The 14,663-nt window shown below is 36.5% G+C and overlaps 1 protein-coding gene across 4 annotated transcripts in view; it reads right to left on the reverse strand.

The window, feature by feature from the left end:
• Window positions 1–14,663, reverse strand: part of LOC124160627 (protein piccolo-like) — a 310,967-nt gene that overhangs the window by 22,298 nt on the left and 274,006 nt on the right. For all 4 annotated transcript variants that reach the window (XM_046536528.1, XM_046536527.1, XM_046536531.1 and 1 more), the window contains one exon: window positions 269–315. In XM_046536528.1, the coding sequence (XP_046392484.1) occupies window positions 269–315 (47 nt within the window). The remainder of the gene's footprint in view (window positions 1–268; window positions 316–14,663) is intronic.

The raw sequence follows: 14,663 nt of genomic DNA on the forward strand, positions 1-14,663 counted from the left end.
AATTCAAATTTTACGTAAAAAATACAAAAATAAATCACTCAAAATATTAAAGCCTGGTAAAACTTCGCCTGCATTTTCAGCGCCAGAAATTACTCACAGCTCTGGACTGATACTATTTGGTGATTTGTGACAAATATACCATAGGGCGTTCAATTCTGGAGTGTAATATTAAGAACCTTCCATTTATTAAACAGCGGAATCATGACAAGTTAAAAATCATGAACTTCTAGTAGTGACAGAGTACAGTAATAGAAATGTTGTTCCTTACCTGCTTCATTTCCATTTCCTCTGCCAGAGATTTGGCTTGACTGCCGTCTGAAAGAAAAAAATAGGGACATATTAGAATAATAGGACAATAATTTTCCACGAACTTATCATTTGCAGGCAATAAAAATGGACTAAACAAACAAGGGTATGAAATATATGGGTGATATTTACATGATTATTGATATTGGAAACCCATACGGTGGACCGGAAAAGTAATATGAATCGGTTTTGAACATGATCGCTCCGTCACTGGTTTTTGGCGATGCCCACGTTTGTCGGCGGTACGGATATCACTCACTGCTGAAGAAAAATGTGCTATTCAAAGAACAGAGACTGATCTAAATTCATGACGGAATCACAAGTAGAAATAAGATGGTTTCTGGTAATAATGCAATACGGAAAAAAAATAAAAAATTAAGGTATTTATCAATACAAGAATATAAATTAGGTCAGCAATTAACACATCAATAAATCGTAGCTCCGGTCGATTACACTGCTTGTGTAGCATTGTGTCGCGCAGGAATTACGGAGTAATTTCCATTATCCAACATTAATTCCTATTCTACGAATTAAAATCTTGATATGACGATGATGCAAAAACTTCTCCACAAAACAATATATATACATCTAATTCAATGAACCCTCAAATATTACAGTTCGAATTGAGTAAAAGGTTTGCTTACATGATATTTCAGAATCCACCAACACGTGAATCAATGATCCCCGGCGACGGAGAGCAAATTGAATTCCTGAAAACTTCCACAAAACTTACCTTTAATTCGACGGAAGGCATTTTTCTAAGTCACAGGACAAACCTGTAGACCAGACACCAAACAAACCCAATTTTGTGAGAAGTTGAGCAACAGAAACAAAGGAGAGTTCACGAGAGCCTCGCGGTAGTAGAAATCAATCCGTTCTGATCGGAAGTGGAGGAATGACTTGTGATTCGAATACATCCAACCATCTGGACGATTCAGGGGGCAAAAGAACGTTTCCTGAGGACAGCCAGGTAGTGGGGACGAGGATCATAAAGGTAAGGAAAAACAACAGAAAACGCCAACATAATAGCAAAACAAACTATAAATAGGTCGCGGATAAGAATCGGAATTAGTTGAGAGGCAAGAAGAAAAAGGACTTTTCCCACACAATTCCATAAATGTATATATCGCATCAAAACTATCTCGTTACGATTTCAAAAGACGAACGTCTGGAGAAAAAAGCGGTGAAAACAGTCGATGCGGAGGAAAAAAACAACGGCATCTGTGAAGATATTTATGAACGTGAAAGGATTATTTATGGCCGCGAGCGCGCTAAACCGCCACCTTGACTCGGATTAATATTTCACACGAAAGGCTGGCAAAGCCCCTTAAAAGGCGTTGCGGTAAGGACACGGTGAGGGTGACTGGGATGTATCAGCTGGGTGCAACAGGTGTCGCATCGGCCGCGGAAACGAAGCGGAGGTCGCGAGCGGTAAACTCTCCGCTGACCATCATAAAAAAACAGGTTGTTTAATGGAAATGAAGGAGGTTGGTGAGGAGCACCAAGTATAACAATAATAATAGTAAAAGTTAATTATCGTGGACCCTCAAGACCCTAAAGGTATTGCAGAAGTAATAAATTTAGCTTCATTTTACAATTATAAAACTATAAGAAATAATGATAAATTCCGGAGAACTATAACTTAAAACTCAAGTCAACAGAGAATTAATACCTTCAAAAGTGTTGCCCGTATTACACAATATGTAATTTTTTTGTCAAAATTATTTGTTGTAAGTTAGTGGAGTTAGATTATGCATCTGCCAATTTTGAAATATTCAATTATTATGGCAAATGACTTGTACCATTTATTTTCTGTTGAAGGTATTTGAGCTAATTGTAGCGCCATATTCATCAAACTAACAGGAAATTAAGACATGCGATTTAGTTAATTTTTATGTTAATAGCAAATTAGCACTGTAATTGAAGTAGAATTACTTAGTTACACGAAAATGATGTAATAACTAGAAAAAAAATCAATATAAAACTATATTTAAAGTTTTTAGCGGTTACTTTATGTTATAGATATCCAATCCCGTTAGTTAGATGAATATGGCGCTCGCGTTAGTTCACAGGCCTTCCATAGTAAATAAATAGTAGGTACCAAGTGTATGTCATTTTAATTGAATATCGTTAAATAGACAGATATATAATTTCATTCCACCAGCTTACAATAAATAATTTTGACAATAAAATTAAATACGGTGTAATAATGACACCCTTGTGATAAACAATCAGTGCTGGAGTTGTCATCATACATAGTTCTTTCCATAAGAAGAAAATAAGGAAACAGCCAGCTAGGTGTGCCAAAAACAGAACATTACAACGTTATTTTTTATCAAGTCAAGAAACAGAATTTTGTTAAAAATAATATGTTCATAACAAGAAGAAGAAAAACATTAGTTACCAATCGTCATGAGCCATAGTATTAACATACAAACCAATTTACAGCATATATTAAGGCTCTTAAAATTAAGATAATGCTCAGTTAAGGTATTTCACACATTCAGTTCCTTTCCCTGAGCCACCTTGCATTTTGAAGATTTTAATTGATGATGTCTAGTCTTCACTCAGAATGAAAGCAACAGTAAAAGATCGTACCGATGAAACTAACATTAATAACTTAACTTTGTAGTTCAAATAGAAGACCATATTTATATATGGTCTTCTATTTGCACTCAATCGACAGACGGCACAAAAATCATGCTTTCCCTTATACATTTTCTGGAAATAGCACTTGTAAATTCGCATTTTTACGCAGGGTCTCACGGCGATACCCTATTACGCAGAAGAAAAATCTTGTCTACTTATAGAAAATATACTGCAGTTAAAAACTAATTAATGTTTATAATAGCATTAAAATATTTATAAAAATAAATTTCGGGACATTATAGCGTTGCCTTTTTAGTTATTAGCAAATGAACGCTGAAATTTAAGTGTTATCACGTTAATTACGATCGTACATTAAAATGGCACTACAGTGTGTTCTAATGCCTAAAAAGTATTTAATTTTAACTATATTTTAAGTTTTAAGATTTTGATTGCTGTAATTGAAGTCACTTTCCATGTGATACATGAAAATGGTTAGTTAGCTCAAATAGATGGAGAAAGTATTGAAATTAAAATATATGGAATATATTATCAAAATCCTTCGTGTTCTAATTCTGCTCGATGGATGTCTCATATGATGGAAAAACTTTTTTGAAATAACATTCGCGAAAAGTATGTATGTTTGGGATCACGAAGTCGCGAGTCTATCTCCTTAAACTGAAAAAAAAAACAAACGGTTCGCTCATTGGCGCGTATAAAAGGATTAAGAACGGTTCCGGGTAGGTCAAGGCGGTCGAATTTCCGTTTGAGTCCTTGAGCTGTGCTGTGCATCTTAAAAAAATGTAACTTCGCATACTTTCTCTTTCAGTCAGTGTCATGATCACATCCTCTCGCATAGTACCCAATCCAAGGAACTTATTCAACCTATACGATTGAGGCCTCCACGTGATGAACATCACAGCCACTGATGCAATTTAATCAATGACCATAAGGTCGTGACGAAAGGAAACTGTATCATAAATTATATCGCTACTCAAAATAAAATGGGAAATGGCGCAACTTATAATGAAATATAATAAAATAAAGTATAATACGATAAAATTAGCAAAATCCTCAAAGTGTAAGGTGGCCAAAAAATGATATGGCCTTCTTCCCAGAATGTGAGAAATTCACACGTGTATGAATAAATCTAGCGCGATCTCAACCCTCACCTATCCCAAAAAAAACTTAGAGCCAATTCACTGAGTGAAAGGTATTTGCAGAATGTTATGCCAATTTTGCGGCTATATAGTTCTAAATTAATTACTAGGCCATAAAGGTGAATATTAGGAGAGAAAAAGTAAGTGATAAGACGGTTTTTAGATCCAATTTAAATAGACGAATCACATTATTTAAATACATCTAATAATATTCCATGATCAGTTGAGGGTAGAATTCAGAATATTGTACTGAAAAAAATGCGGTTATTTCGTTCTAAATTAGTTACTAAGCCATAAAGGTGAAGACTTAGAAAAGAAAAAGTAAATGATAAGACGGTTTTTAGATCCAATTCACATAGATGAATACATCAAATAATATTCCATGATCGGATAAGGGTAGCATTCAGGATATTTTAGTGAACAAAATGCGGCTATTTCGTTCTAAATTATTTACTAAGCCATAAGGCATAAAAGTGAAGGATTAGGAAAGAAAAAAGTAAATGATAAGAGGGTTTTAAGATCCAATTTACATTGATGAATCATATTATTTGAATATATCCAATAATAATTCGTGATCATCTCATCAATAATTGAAATTTGCATAGCTTATCTCGTAAGTACGGCTGACTTATTCCCGTCAAAAATACTCAAATCCCTTCGGATCGTGTTCGTCGGCACGGATCACAGCATCCTTCAACTCGATCAAAAATTTAAATCGGCCCCGCTAATACACCACGATCAAAGAGCGGGCACGGCAGTTATATTCCTTAGAGGGATGTTTCCCCATAACAAGCGCCGGCGAACAAAATTTAAAACAGCCGCTCGGGCGAGGAAAACAAAACACTTAACACGCAACGAAATCTTGCGTGAAAAACCTTTTGAAGGACGCAAGGGAAATCACGTGAAACCGAGCTTTCGAGGAAAAAATTCTCGACGATTTTTTTTCTAAATGGTAATTCTTTGAAATAATAATTCTCCATATGTAAGACATCTATGAATCCCGAAGCTTGTCGTCGATAGGAGGCGGTTTTCCCAGACATAAATGTGTTACATGAACATGAGTTAGTTACTTAACAGTGTATCATTTAGCTTTGTTCTTTAAAATGTTTGTCCACCATAATCTAAATATTAATCATTATTATTATTATGATTATTATCATTAAAAATTTCTACTGACTAAGGTAGGCTTTGAAACTAGGATTACATTGCAAAATCCTGTAGTAACCTTGAAAAAATTATGATACAAAGGAGGATGGATATACCTAATTTGACAGATGGATGCACCAAATGCGCTTAGAAATTTCGTATATTCAAACCAGTAAAGTTTCACCATAGATTTGACTATTATTACTTGACTAGACTGACATGAATCAATCTTCACGTAATATAATGTTTCAGCTCTCTAAAAACATTCACTGATGAATGAAATGGTAATCTCACTATTCTCACGAAGTACTTGAGCATAGAAAAAGGAGAAATATCACTTTCCTTTACCAGTAAATGATGGAAATGTTTCACCATGTTGATCAAGGTATCTCAACTTATATTTGCACACAATTGCACTCCAGTAGAATCCAATGAATCCATTGATTAATGAATTTCATTTAAAGAACGTTTATTAGTATAGTATAGACTAAATTTTTAATAAAATAATCGACCAGATTCAAAGTAAAATTTGCCGTACTATTTGAGATTCGCTCAGATTATTTTAAAAGCTAACTCTTGAATTTTGTTTAAATCAGCATGAATGTCAACCCACGAGACATGTTTCCTACGCACGTGGTGCTGATGAAACATTTTGAAAGCAGACGTGGATCTTGCGTCGGCAATTTTCACAAAGCTCATCTACTTCCTCGTTTTCTTTGTGCCACTGCTACGGGGCTGAGGTGAGAAAGAAACCCAAATGTCGTCCTATAACGCCAAGTATGACAATAAGGCCGAGAGCAATTCCATTATCATACCGTAGTTCGGGGTCAGAAATTTTCACCAAAAATATTTTAGAATAATGTATAAAAAAACAAAGATTTCATCAAATAAGAATGGGTAAAAGGTACACCAGAGGAGAAAGGATAAATTATGACGTGTCACGAAACTCATGACGACAAAAGTTACAGCATGTACCAAATATATGAAAACGAAAGGAATATAAGAAATTTGTAGGTTAATCGCATTCGATGGTAAGATCCAAGAAAGTTAAACTACCTATATTAAGATAAACATATCACACCCACTCCACAAGAAATTTTAGCCATCATTCATCCACAATTACGATACCCTCAGCAATAAAACAACTGATAGATGATGAAGAATATTTAAAATGAGTGCTGGCAAGAAATAACAGAAATAAATTTTATACCTCTGCATACTCAGACTGCCTCCTTAAGTCTCTCGACCCATCAGCCTAAATAAAAATACTTCTCATTTCCGGTTCGTTCCAATCGTCTGAGAGGGTTGAGTATGGTGTCATTTCATTGGCGATTCACTCGACGCGTTGATGAGATGCCTATCTCTTTTAACTGCAGATCATTAGGCATGCAACGACACCCTCACCATTGATGCGAGTCGATAAACCCCTGATCAGATGTAAATCTTAAGTGCTTTCGCGGCGCCCGACGCGAGACAACAGTTTTCCCGTGGTGGGGGCGGAGAAGGGACGGAAAAAAAGTTGAGGAGCGCCGTGCGAAAATGGGCCGATTGATGGTGGCGATAAAAAAAAGGTCAGAGCTACAAGTAAAAAAATTCTCTGAGCCTTCGTTAAAATTTTATCGTGTTCCAAACTCGTGCATAGTTTCAAACATTTAATCACTGAAGTTGTAAACGTCCGCCACATCCACCAGATCTCGCTCTAGCTCGCATTGACGGTGAGTATCGAGGAGGTAAAAAATTTCCACCACGGTTGATGTTCAACATGCTCTTCAATCCGTAAACCACCTGAGATGATAACCTATTTAACGACCGGTTTATTTAAATGAATCATTGAAATTTTAACCTTGAAAATTTCCTCTTTCAAACCGAAGAATTCATAGAAATATAGTTAGAATGAATGCTATCGCGGAGGAAATGTAAAATGAACGGGTTCCGCGATTCAGCAGTGGATGATAAATTTTATGTCGAGAAGAAAAACTAAAACCAAACAATGAAAACCTAGAGAGAGGTATTCAATCGAAAAGTGCTAAGAAATCGCCATGCATTACACATGAACTTGATTATGATTCTCGAAAACTTGGTCTATGCACCGTGGAGAAGACATTTTTTTTACTGATTTTAGATGAAAGCTGGTATGAAAAATGTGAAAGGAGGATTCAGCACGAAATTGGGGGGAGGGGGTCATGACCAGGGTCCAGTGAGTATGGAATACCCCCGGGAGAGAGGGGCGTTCTCCCGTGTAAAACTAAAAAAAAAAGCCTAAAATATGACTTCTATTCTGAATAACAGATGAAATTAAACGATTTTAGGCATTCAAGGATAAAAACCTATTGAATAAATGAAAATCAAAAATATGTTATAATATTTGGGGGGAGTGACCCCCGTGACCTATTCGCCACTGGCTGGGTCAAGCAGAAGTAATGAGAGACATATGAAAGGTGATTACATCGGAAAAGAGGCACATTTCATTTTTACGTAAGAGGACTGATTGTATAAAGACGTCAGCAACTGACAATCGTATGCTATCGAGATATAGGTATGGAGGAAAATGGAAAACGTAACCAAAGACGAAAATGAACGAGAAAGTGCTGGAAATGGGGAATGATAATAGGAAACGACTATGAGATAATGGCAAGGCAGAATGGAGCGTTCCTTGAGGGCCAATGGGGTTCAGAAAATTGCGTTAGAGGGAAGAATTTTGGGTAAAAAGAAAGGAGGAGTAATATAAAGTATTTTCAATGGCTAGAAAGAATGATAAAAGTACAAATTCAAAAAGGAAATGGGAGAATGAGGGTAACATAAGAGGAAAGAGGGTAGGAAAAGTAAAATTGGCGCGTAGACTTATTTTTTTGTGAAGCAATTGAGTAAGATAGAACTACGTTTTTAACACTTGCACAGAAAATGTATTAACAGAAAGGTAAGTCCACAATTCCCTTTAATACATAGTCTTTATAGTAATAGACTGCATAGCATATCTCAATGGTGTGCCAAAATTCCTTTTTTATTGTTACTAAAATAAGGCATTGCAACATTTCCACTGAGTTTTATTATTACACTACACGTTTCGTCGTTACAAACAACCATATCAAGTGATGTTGTTTGTAACGACGAAACGTGTAGTGTAATAATAAAACTCAGTGGAAATATTGCAATTTCTTATTTTAATTATATGAAGAACTTCCACCATATCGTGCCTAACATCATGCAAGCTTTTTTATTGCGTTGCGTGTTATACCTTCATCGGTAAGTAAACAGTGAGAATGAGAATTTACACAATTTCTCACTCAGATTGAACCTGAATAATTATTAATATGGAAAATAGCTATAGGGAATGTAGTACAATAACAGTAATTCATACAATGAATGGCTGAAGATGTAACTTTGAGGAGTGTAGTTACAGACCGAACGAAAAATCAACTCAAGAATATTCAACGCTTAAAACTTCATTTCCGACCTATATTTCTACTGCACAGGAATAATTGATTACCGAGAAGTCGAAATTCTTGGAAAACATGATAAATGTAACTTGAAACGGTAGCTGTACAGTCCAAACTTAGGTGGGAAATGAAGATAGAAAGTGGTGAATGCACCAAGTTCATTTTTCGTCATGAATACGTCACATAAATTTAATTTTCAGACAAATCTATCAATTGGAAAGTTTATTCCGCGGAACTCATGGCCTGTTTAATGAAAACATCAAAAAACTACGAAAATCCCCAATTAAAAGGGTAAACAATTTTGGAAATATTCACGAAAATTACAATTTTCTACATCGTTTACCTGATGAACCTCCAATATTTCTCACATTCCCATAGTTTTTCATCAACCTTTACGGGATTTCAATGCGATAACGTCATTTCCTTCTTCTTGAAAGGCCATCGGCAGGCGCGACAAGCAAATCAAACAATTGAACTACGCCCGGCGACAAGATTGAGCGCCGGTTTGGTTCGGCTGCAACCCGTCGGCGCCACCATCGGCGATGTATTCAAAGCGGAGGTTAAGTGATGAACTGGGGGGGTGGAGTAATGGCACCATGTATGGAAATGAGGAAGGACGCGCGCTGATTCGAACAAAAGGTCGGGACCCTGGCGAAGGAGAAAGGACTCGACTAAGTCATCCCAAAAGAGGAAATATATATTGTATAAAGGTACGCAGTGGACTTATATTTCCCTTCACATCGCACGTCCGATCTACACCACCAGTTAATCCATTGTAATCGCAATCTACTTCCACGTGCGGGATGAAGTATAATATGTGCAAACGGACCTTATGACTGACAAGATTGTGGGATAGTGTCAGGGAATAAAACACGTGAAGGATATGACGAATGAGTAAAAAAAAATATAATAATCCGTCCGCAGCTAATATGAAGGGCAGTAAAACCATTGCATGCTAACTATTCTCCAAGGCTCAGTTTTGACTTTGGTAATCGAGTAATTTCCGCAGAGAATTACAAAAGAAGGGTTAGGAAGTTCAGGTAAAACGTCGTATGCTTGTTTTAAATATCGTATCCCCCAAGATATATTAAAAATATATTTTTGGCGCATTCAATGCTGTATTCTACCAAGATATATTTTTATTTAATTGAAAAATTAACATAATTAAAATTAATTCGAACAGTTATCAAAGAAGGTAACCAATTTGAAGTCATCACGATTTCATTTTTTGGGCGATTTACGGGTGATAACGATATTTACATATAATATTCAGTAACAAATAGTATATTAAAGCAAAACTGTAGTTTTCACGATCGATGTAAAAAAAATCATCATTTCTTTGGTGCCTCAATGAAAGACATACTCATAAATAACACATAAGGATTTGACTAAACTAAAAATAAAATAATAAAAAACAATTAAAAGTTCACTTTTTGCCAACTAACTACCAATTTCTTCCGTCAAAAGGCGTTGATGCATCACAGGTAGTTAACGAAGACCACAAAAATTAAATGAAAAGTTTGGACGAAAAAAAGGACAGCCGGTTAAACTGGTTTGACTCCAGGCTGCTGTTGTTATATGGCCCTACGATATGATCATGCACCACTTAAGCTACTCACGAACTGCAATCCCTGATGCGTATCGGTCTTTAACGTGGAAGATCGCGAACGTGAAATCAACATCGAGGACTAAGGGCGTTGCCAGGATACATCTTATTCAGCATCAGTACCAAGCTAATAAATTATGGCGAGCGAAATAAATCTTTTTTGCTTGAGGTTTATTACCACCTATCCCTATTTTTGTCATAAGACTATTTTTGCTTCCCCATAAACAGTTCAGCCACGCGGAGAGGTACCGATACATAAGAGGTATGGGGTTAGGTAGGGAACCAATAAGAAATCAAGGAAACCAAAAAGTAAGAAAAGAAAGAGAAAGTTCACGAAAATTCAATATTTGAAAAATAAGACTGTTAAATATATTTACAGGTTTAAATGTGATATCTCTTGAGTAATATTCACAATGAAATCATCATATTCAATGTCTAATTAACGAATTTATACACAAAAAGTATATATACGTCAATGTTTCTCCCTTAAAACTTTCGCGGGTACTCGTCATGTCGAATAAAGACTTGGGCTATGTCGCCGCGTCAATTTTTGGGTGGCCCCAACGTTTCCTGACTGATGCTGGTCGCTTTCTAAAGGGAATCATATTTCAGATGATTCCCAAGGGAATCTCACCAGAAGATTCCCTTGAGAAAGCGACTAGCAGTTGGGGCCACCCAAAAATTGATGCGGCGACATAATCCACACGTTTTTATTCAACACAATGTTTCCCCTGTTTCAAGGGAATTGAATTCCTCTTTGACAATATAAGAGTGACGGTGGTACAACTGATGCGTGATTCGGCAACGGATTATTACGACGGGAAAAATACCAAGATGAGGTCGTAAAGGGTACGCTCATATTTTTATCAACTTGGAATTAATCCGAAAGAGTAAATATCTTGGTTGCCCGAAACCAGGAAAAAAAACTGAAACGAAATAAATGTACACTGAAACTCTCTTACTTCCTATCACTCAAGCAAGTGGGGGCTAATAACTAATAACCGTTTTCACTTAACATCTAATTTATTTCCATCTCATTACAACATTTAAAAGTGCATTTCGGATGCAGTTGTTCAGAAAATCATGTCAATTGTTATCATTGCAGACGCAGCGGGTTATTTCCACAAACGCCCAGCATAAATAAACAAATCCATTCTGCTTAATAGTGCAACAGCAACCAGTAGATGCGTATGTTGTCGATGACATCCTAAAGAGCTTTTTGCTGACTATAAGGATGGAGGATTATTCAAATGAAATGCAACAATGAACACATGACTTGGATTTGAATTCTTGATACATCAGAATTGCATCATGCAGCAAGACAAGAATCACAATCACCAAGAAAATAAAATCTATTTGGATTTCTCCTCACACATAAATCATGATGTTTCACAACTATAGCGTGCTTCCTTCTTAAAAATTTTAACATTCAGTGGATGAAACCTAAGGCAATACAATCAAAGCGCACTAAGCCATTTATATAAGGCTGAAATTCATTGCCTACTACAAACCCTGAATACAAAATTTGCCCAACGGTTTCGATTATGCATAACTACAAAAAAATCGGTACTCAGTTCATTGGAAAATGAGCAGCAATAAGCCGTGGAATAACAATGCATGTTTTACAAATTTCAAATAACGATTAAAGAGTAGACTGCGGTCAAAATTTTCCTACACCTAAAATACGAAACGTTCAGTGGCGTAGCGAGGGGGGGGGGGGGTCCGGACCACCCCTCGAAATATAAAAGCACACTTACTTTACATCACAAGGGAAAACCAAATATTGAGAAATCATGAATTTACAAAAGATTTCTTTGAAATATGAAGCTTTTTCGATCATGATAAGTGTTAAAATTAGTTTAAAAACCTCTGCTTAGTAACATGCTTTTCAAAATATTTCCCCCCTGCTTTTGAACCCCCCAGAACAAAATTCATGGCTACGCCACTGGCTAACCTCAGTATTTCCTTACAGGTTAAAAATTTATCTTTGAGAAACAGAAATTTGTTGACAGGCGTGTATTCCGTAAATATATTTGCGTGATTAGAAAAAATAATACAGGGAAAAAAATTGCGATGTACGACCGGATGATACGGGAACTGATAACAGGAGTGATGCGTCATCTCCTGATGCTGATATGAAAATAATAAGGCAATGTCCTCCAATTTTTACACGATTTTCCTTAACTTCCTTCGTCTGTCTGATTGTTTCATGGATGGAATCTTGTAACTGATTTCCCATTGCCGATTCAGCTTGACATTTGGCACACTTGCTTGTTTCTGATGACAATACAGTAATTAGGAATTTGAAATTTTGTTATTTTTTGTAATTTATTAACTGAATTTTCATAAGGAATAATAGTTATACATTTGATGAGTGTTATTCGGTTTTAATGCCGCATCGACTCATTGCTGGTGGACGACAGTTTCGGGCGCGTTCCAGCTCCTGTATTCGGGTCCAAATGATCTGGAGAGCTAAAGCTGTCGTCCACCAAAAATGAATCTACGCGGCATTAACCCGAAAAACACACATCAATTTAATCACCGCGGAATCCTACGTACCTTGACTCATTTTACATACATTTTCTCAATTGATGGCTTTAGTTATAAATCTTTTGGCATAAATTTCTTTAACAGCTCTGGTTTAATGTATTACATTATGCATTTCTAAACAGTAGGAATTAACTCTAATATAAAATATACAAAATCAACCTTTTTGAAATACTTCATGAACAGGAAGGAGCTTCTGAGAGGATCGTTATGTAAGAGTTTAAAGATAAGGTTAGTGAAGAGTTTGATCTGGAGTGTAGCTCTCTACGGTGCGGAAACGTGGACACTAAGGAAGGAGGACGAGAGAAGATTAGAGTCATTCGAGATGTGGGTATGGAGAAGAATGGAGAAGGTGAAATGGGCAGAGAGAAGGAGAAACGACGAAGTGCTGGACAAGGTGGTTGAGGAGCGTCAGCTTTTAGATGAGATACGGAGGAGACAGAGGGTGTGGATGCAGGGAGTACTTAGCGGGAAGGGAACCTTGAAAATGGTGTTAGAGGGTAGAATGTTAGGTAAACGAGGGAGGGAAAGGAGGAGAATAGGATTTTTAGATAGATTAAAAGGGAGTAGGCCTCACAGTGAATTGGAGAAGGCAGTGCTGGAAGGAAATGGAGGCTCCAAGATAACCTCTTTAGGGCCAGTTTCACCAACGAGGATAATTGAATTAACTCGGATAATATCCTCCAAAAACCGAGATATTACAACCATCGCGTTTCACCAGATACATTAACTCGGTTTTGGGCTGTTATCTCGGTTTATACCTTTACTGACGATATTCCTTCGTTCAAAGCTTATTATCCGAGTTAATCTGAGGGCAGATGGCATGGCGCGCATGCAACTTCATCAGCTCTCGGAAAATACGAATGACAGCGATGAAGAATATCGACATTCTATTCGGAGACCACGTTCATTATGGATGTGCAGATTATTTTAATATGTATGGTAAAGTACATATTTACTCATCCCAAAATGGCAAATAAAACTGCAAAGTCAGTTCTCTTTCTCATTGAAGAAGACGAATTTTACTAACAAGGGGAGGTGGAGGTTTCCAATGCCGTGTATTTTATAGCATTCGGAATGGCGAACACATTTCTAAACTGGTATTGGTTCTAATTAATGGGCCTTAGTTTGGCTGTAATAAATTAATTTTCATGCGGTATTTTTAACAAGCTTTACAACGATAATGTATAATGCTAAAATAGCGCCATATCTCACATGTCGGGCAGTTGGTATAATGGTACCGCCGTCGACTCTCACCCAGGGGGCCAGGGTTCGAGCCTTCGGCGTAGCATCTTTTGTATAGCTTTTTTTTGTCGTCTTCATTTTCATCATACGGCGACAAGTACATGAATAATTTTAATTGAAGCAAGCATAGACATGAGGAAAATTTTTCATCATCATAATGGGGTACGTGATCTCCCCTTGTCAAAGCAATTTCACTTTTCTTTCTCTTAAACGTGAGCTCTTCCATGCCTATGCTCCTCTTGAGCCAATGATTCCGACAACTCTTGCCAAAATATGGTCGCACTCTTAAATATTACAAGCCTTTCTTTGAATTTTCTTACATGTATATACAAAAACCTTTAATCTCTGTCCTCTTCCTGAATTAATACCTATGTAACAGAATCGTTATCTTCGAAATCGCAATTTTACCAATATGAGACGTACTTAATTATTTATTGTAGCACAAAATAATCAAGAACTGTGTTTATTTAAATCTGGGAGTCTCGGTTAATTTAAAATTTTCATTTTTAAATAACGATGCATTAAACAAAGGTGCTCACAAGTTTTTTTTACCGCAATATTCTCGCATTCCTTGCTCTTTCCAAACGCGGTTCCCCTATTTGTTTTTTATTTAGTGTTTGTTACCCGTGC

The sequence above is a fragment of the Ischnura elegans genome, chromosome 6, assembly GCF_921293095.1.
Source record: "Ischnura elegans chromosome 6, ioIscEleg1.1, whole genome shotgun sequence".
NCBI classification, from domain to species: Eukaryota; Metazoa; Arthropoda; class Insecta; order Odonata; family Coenagrionidae; genus Ischnura; species Ischnura elegans.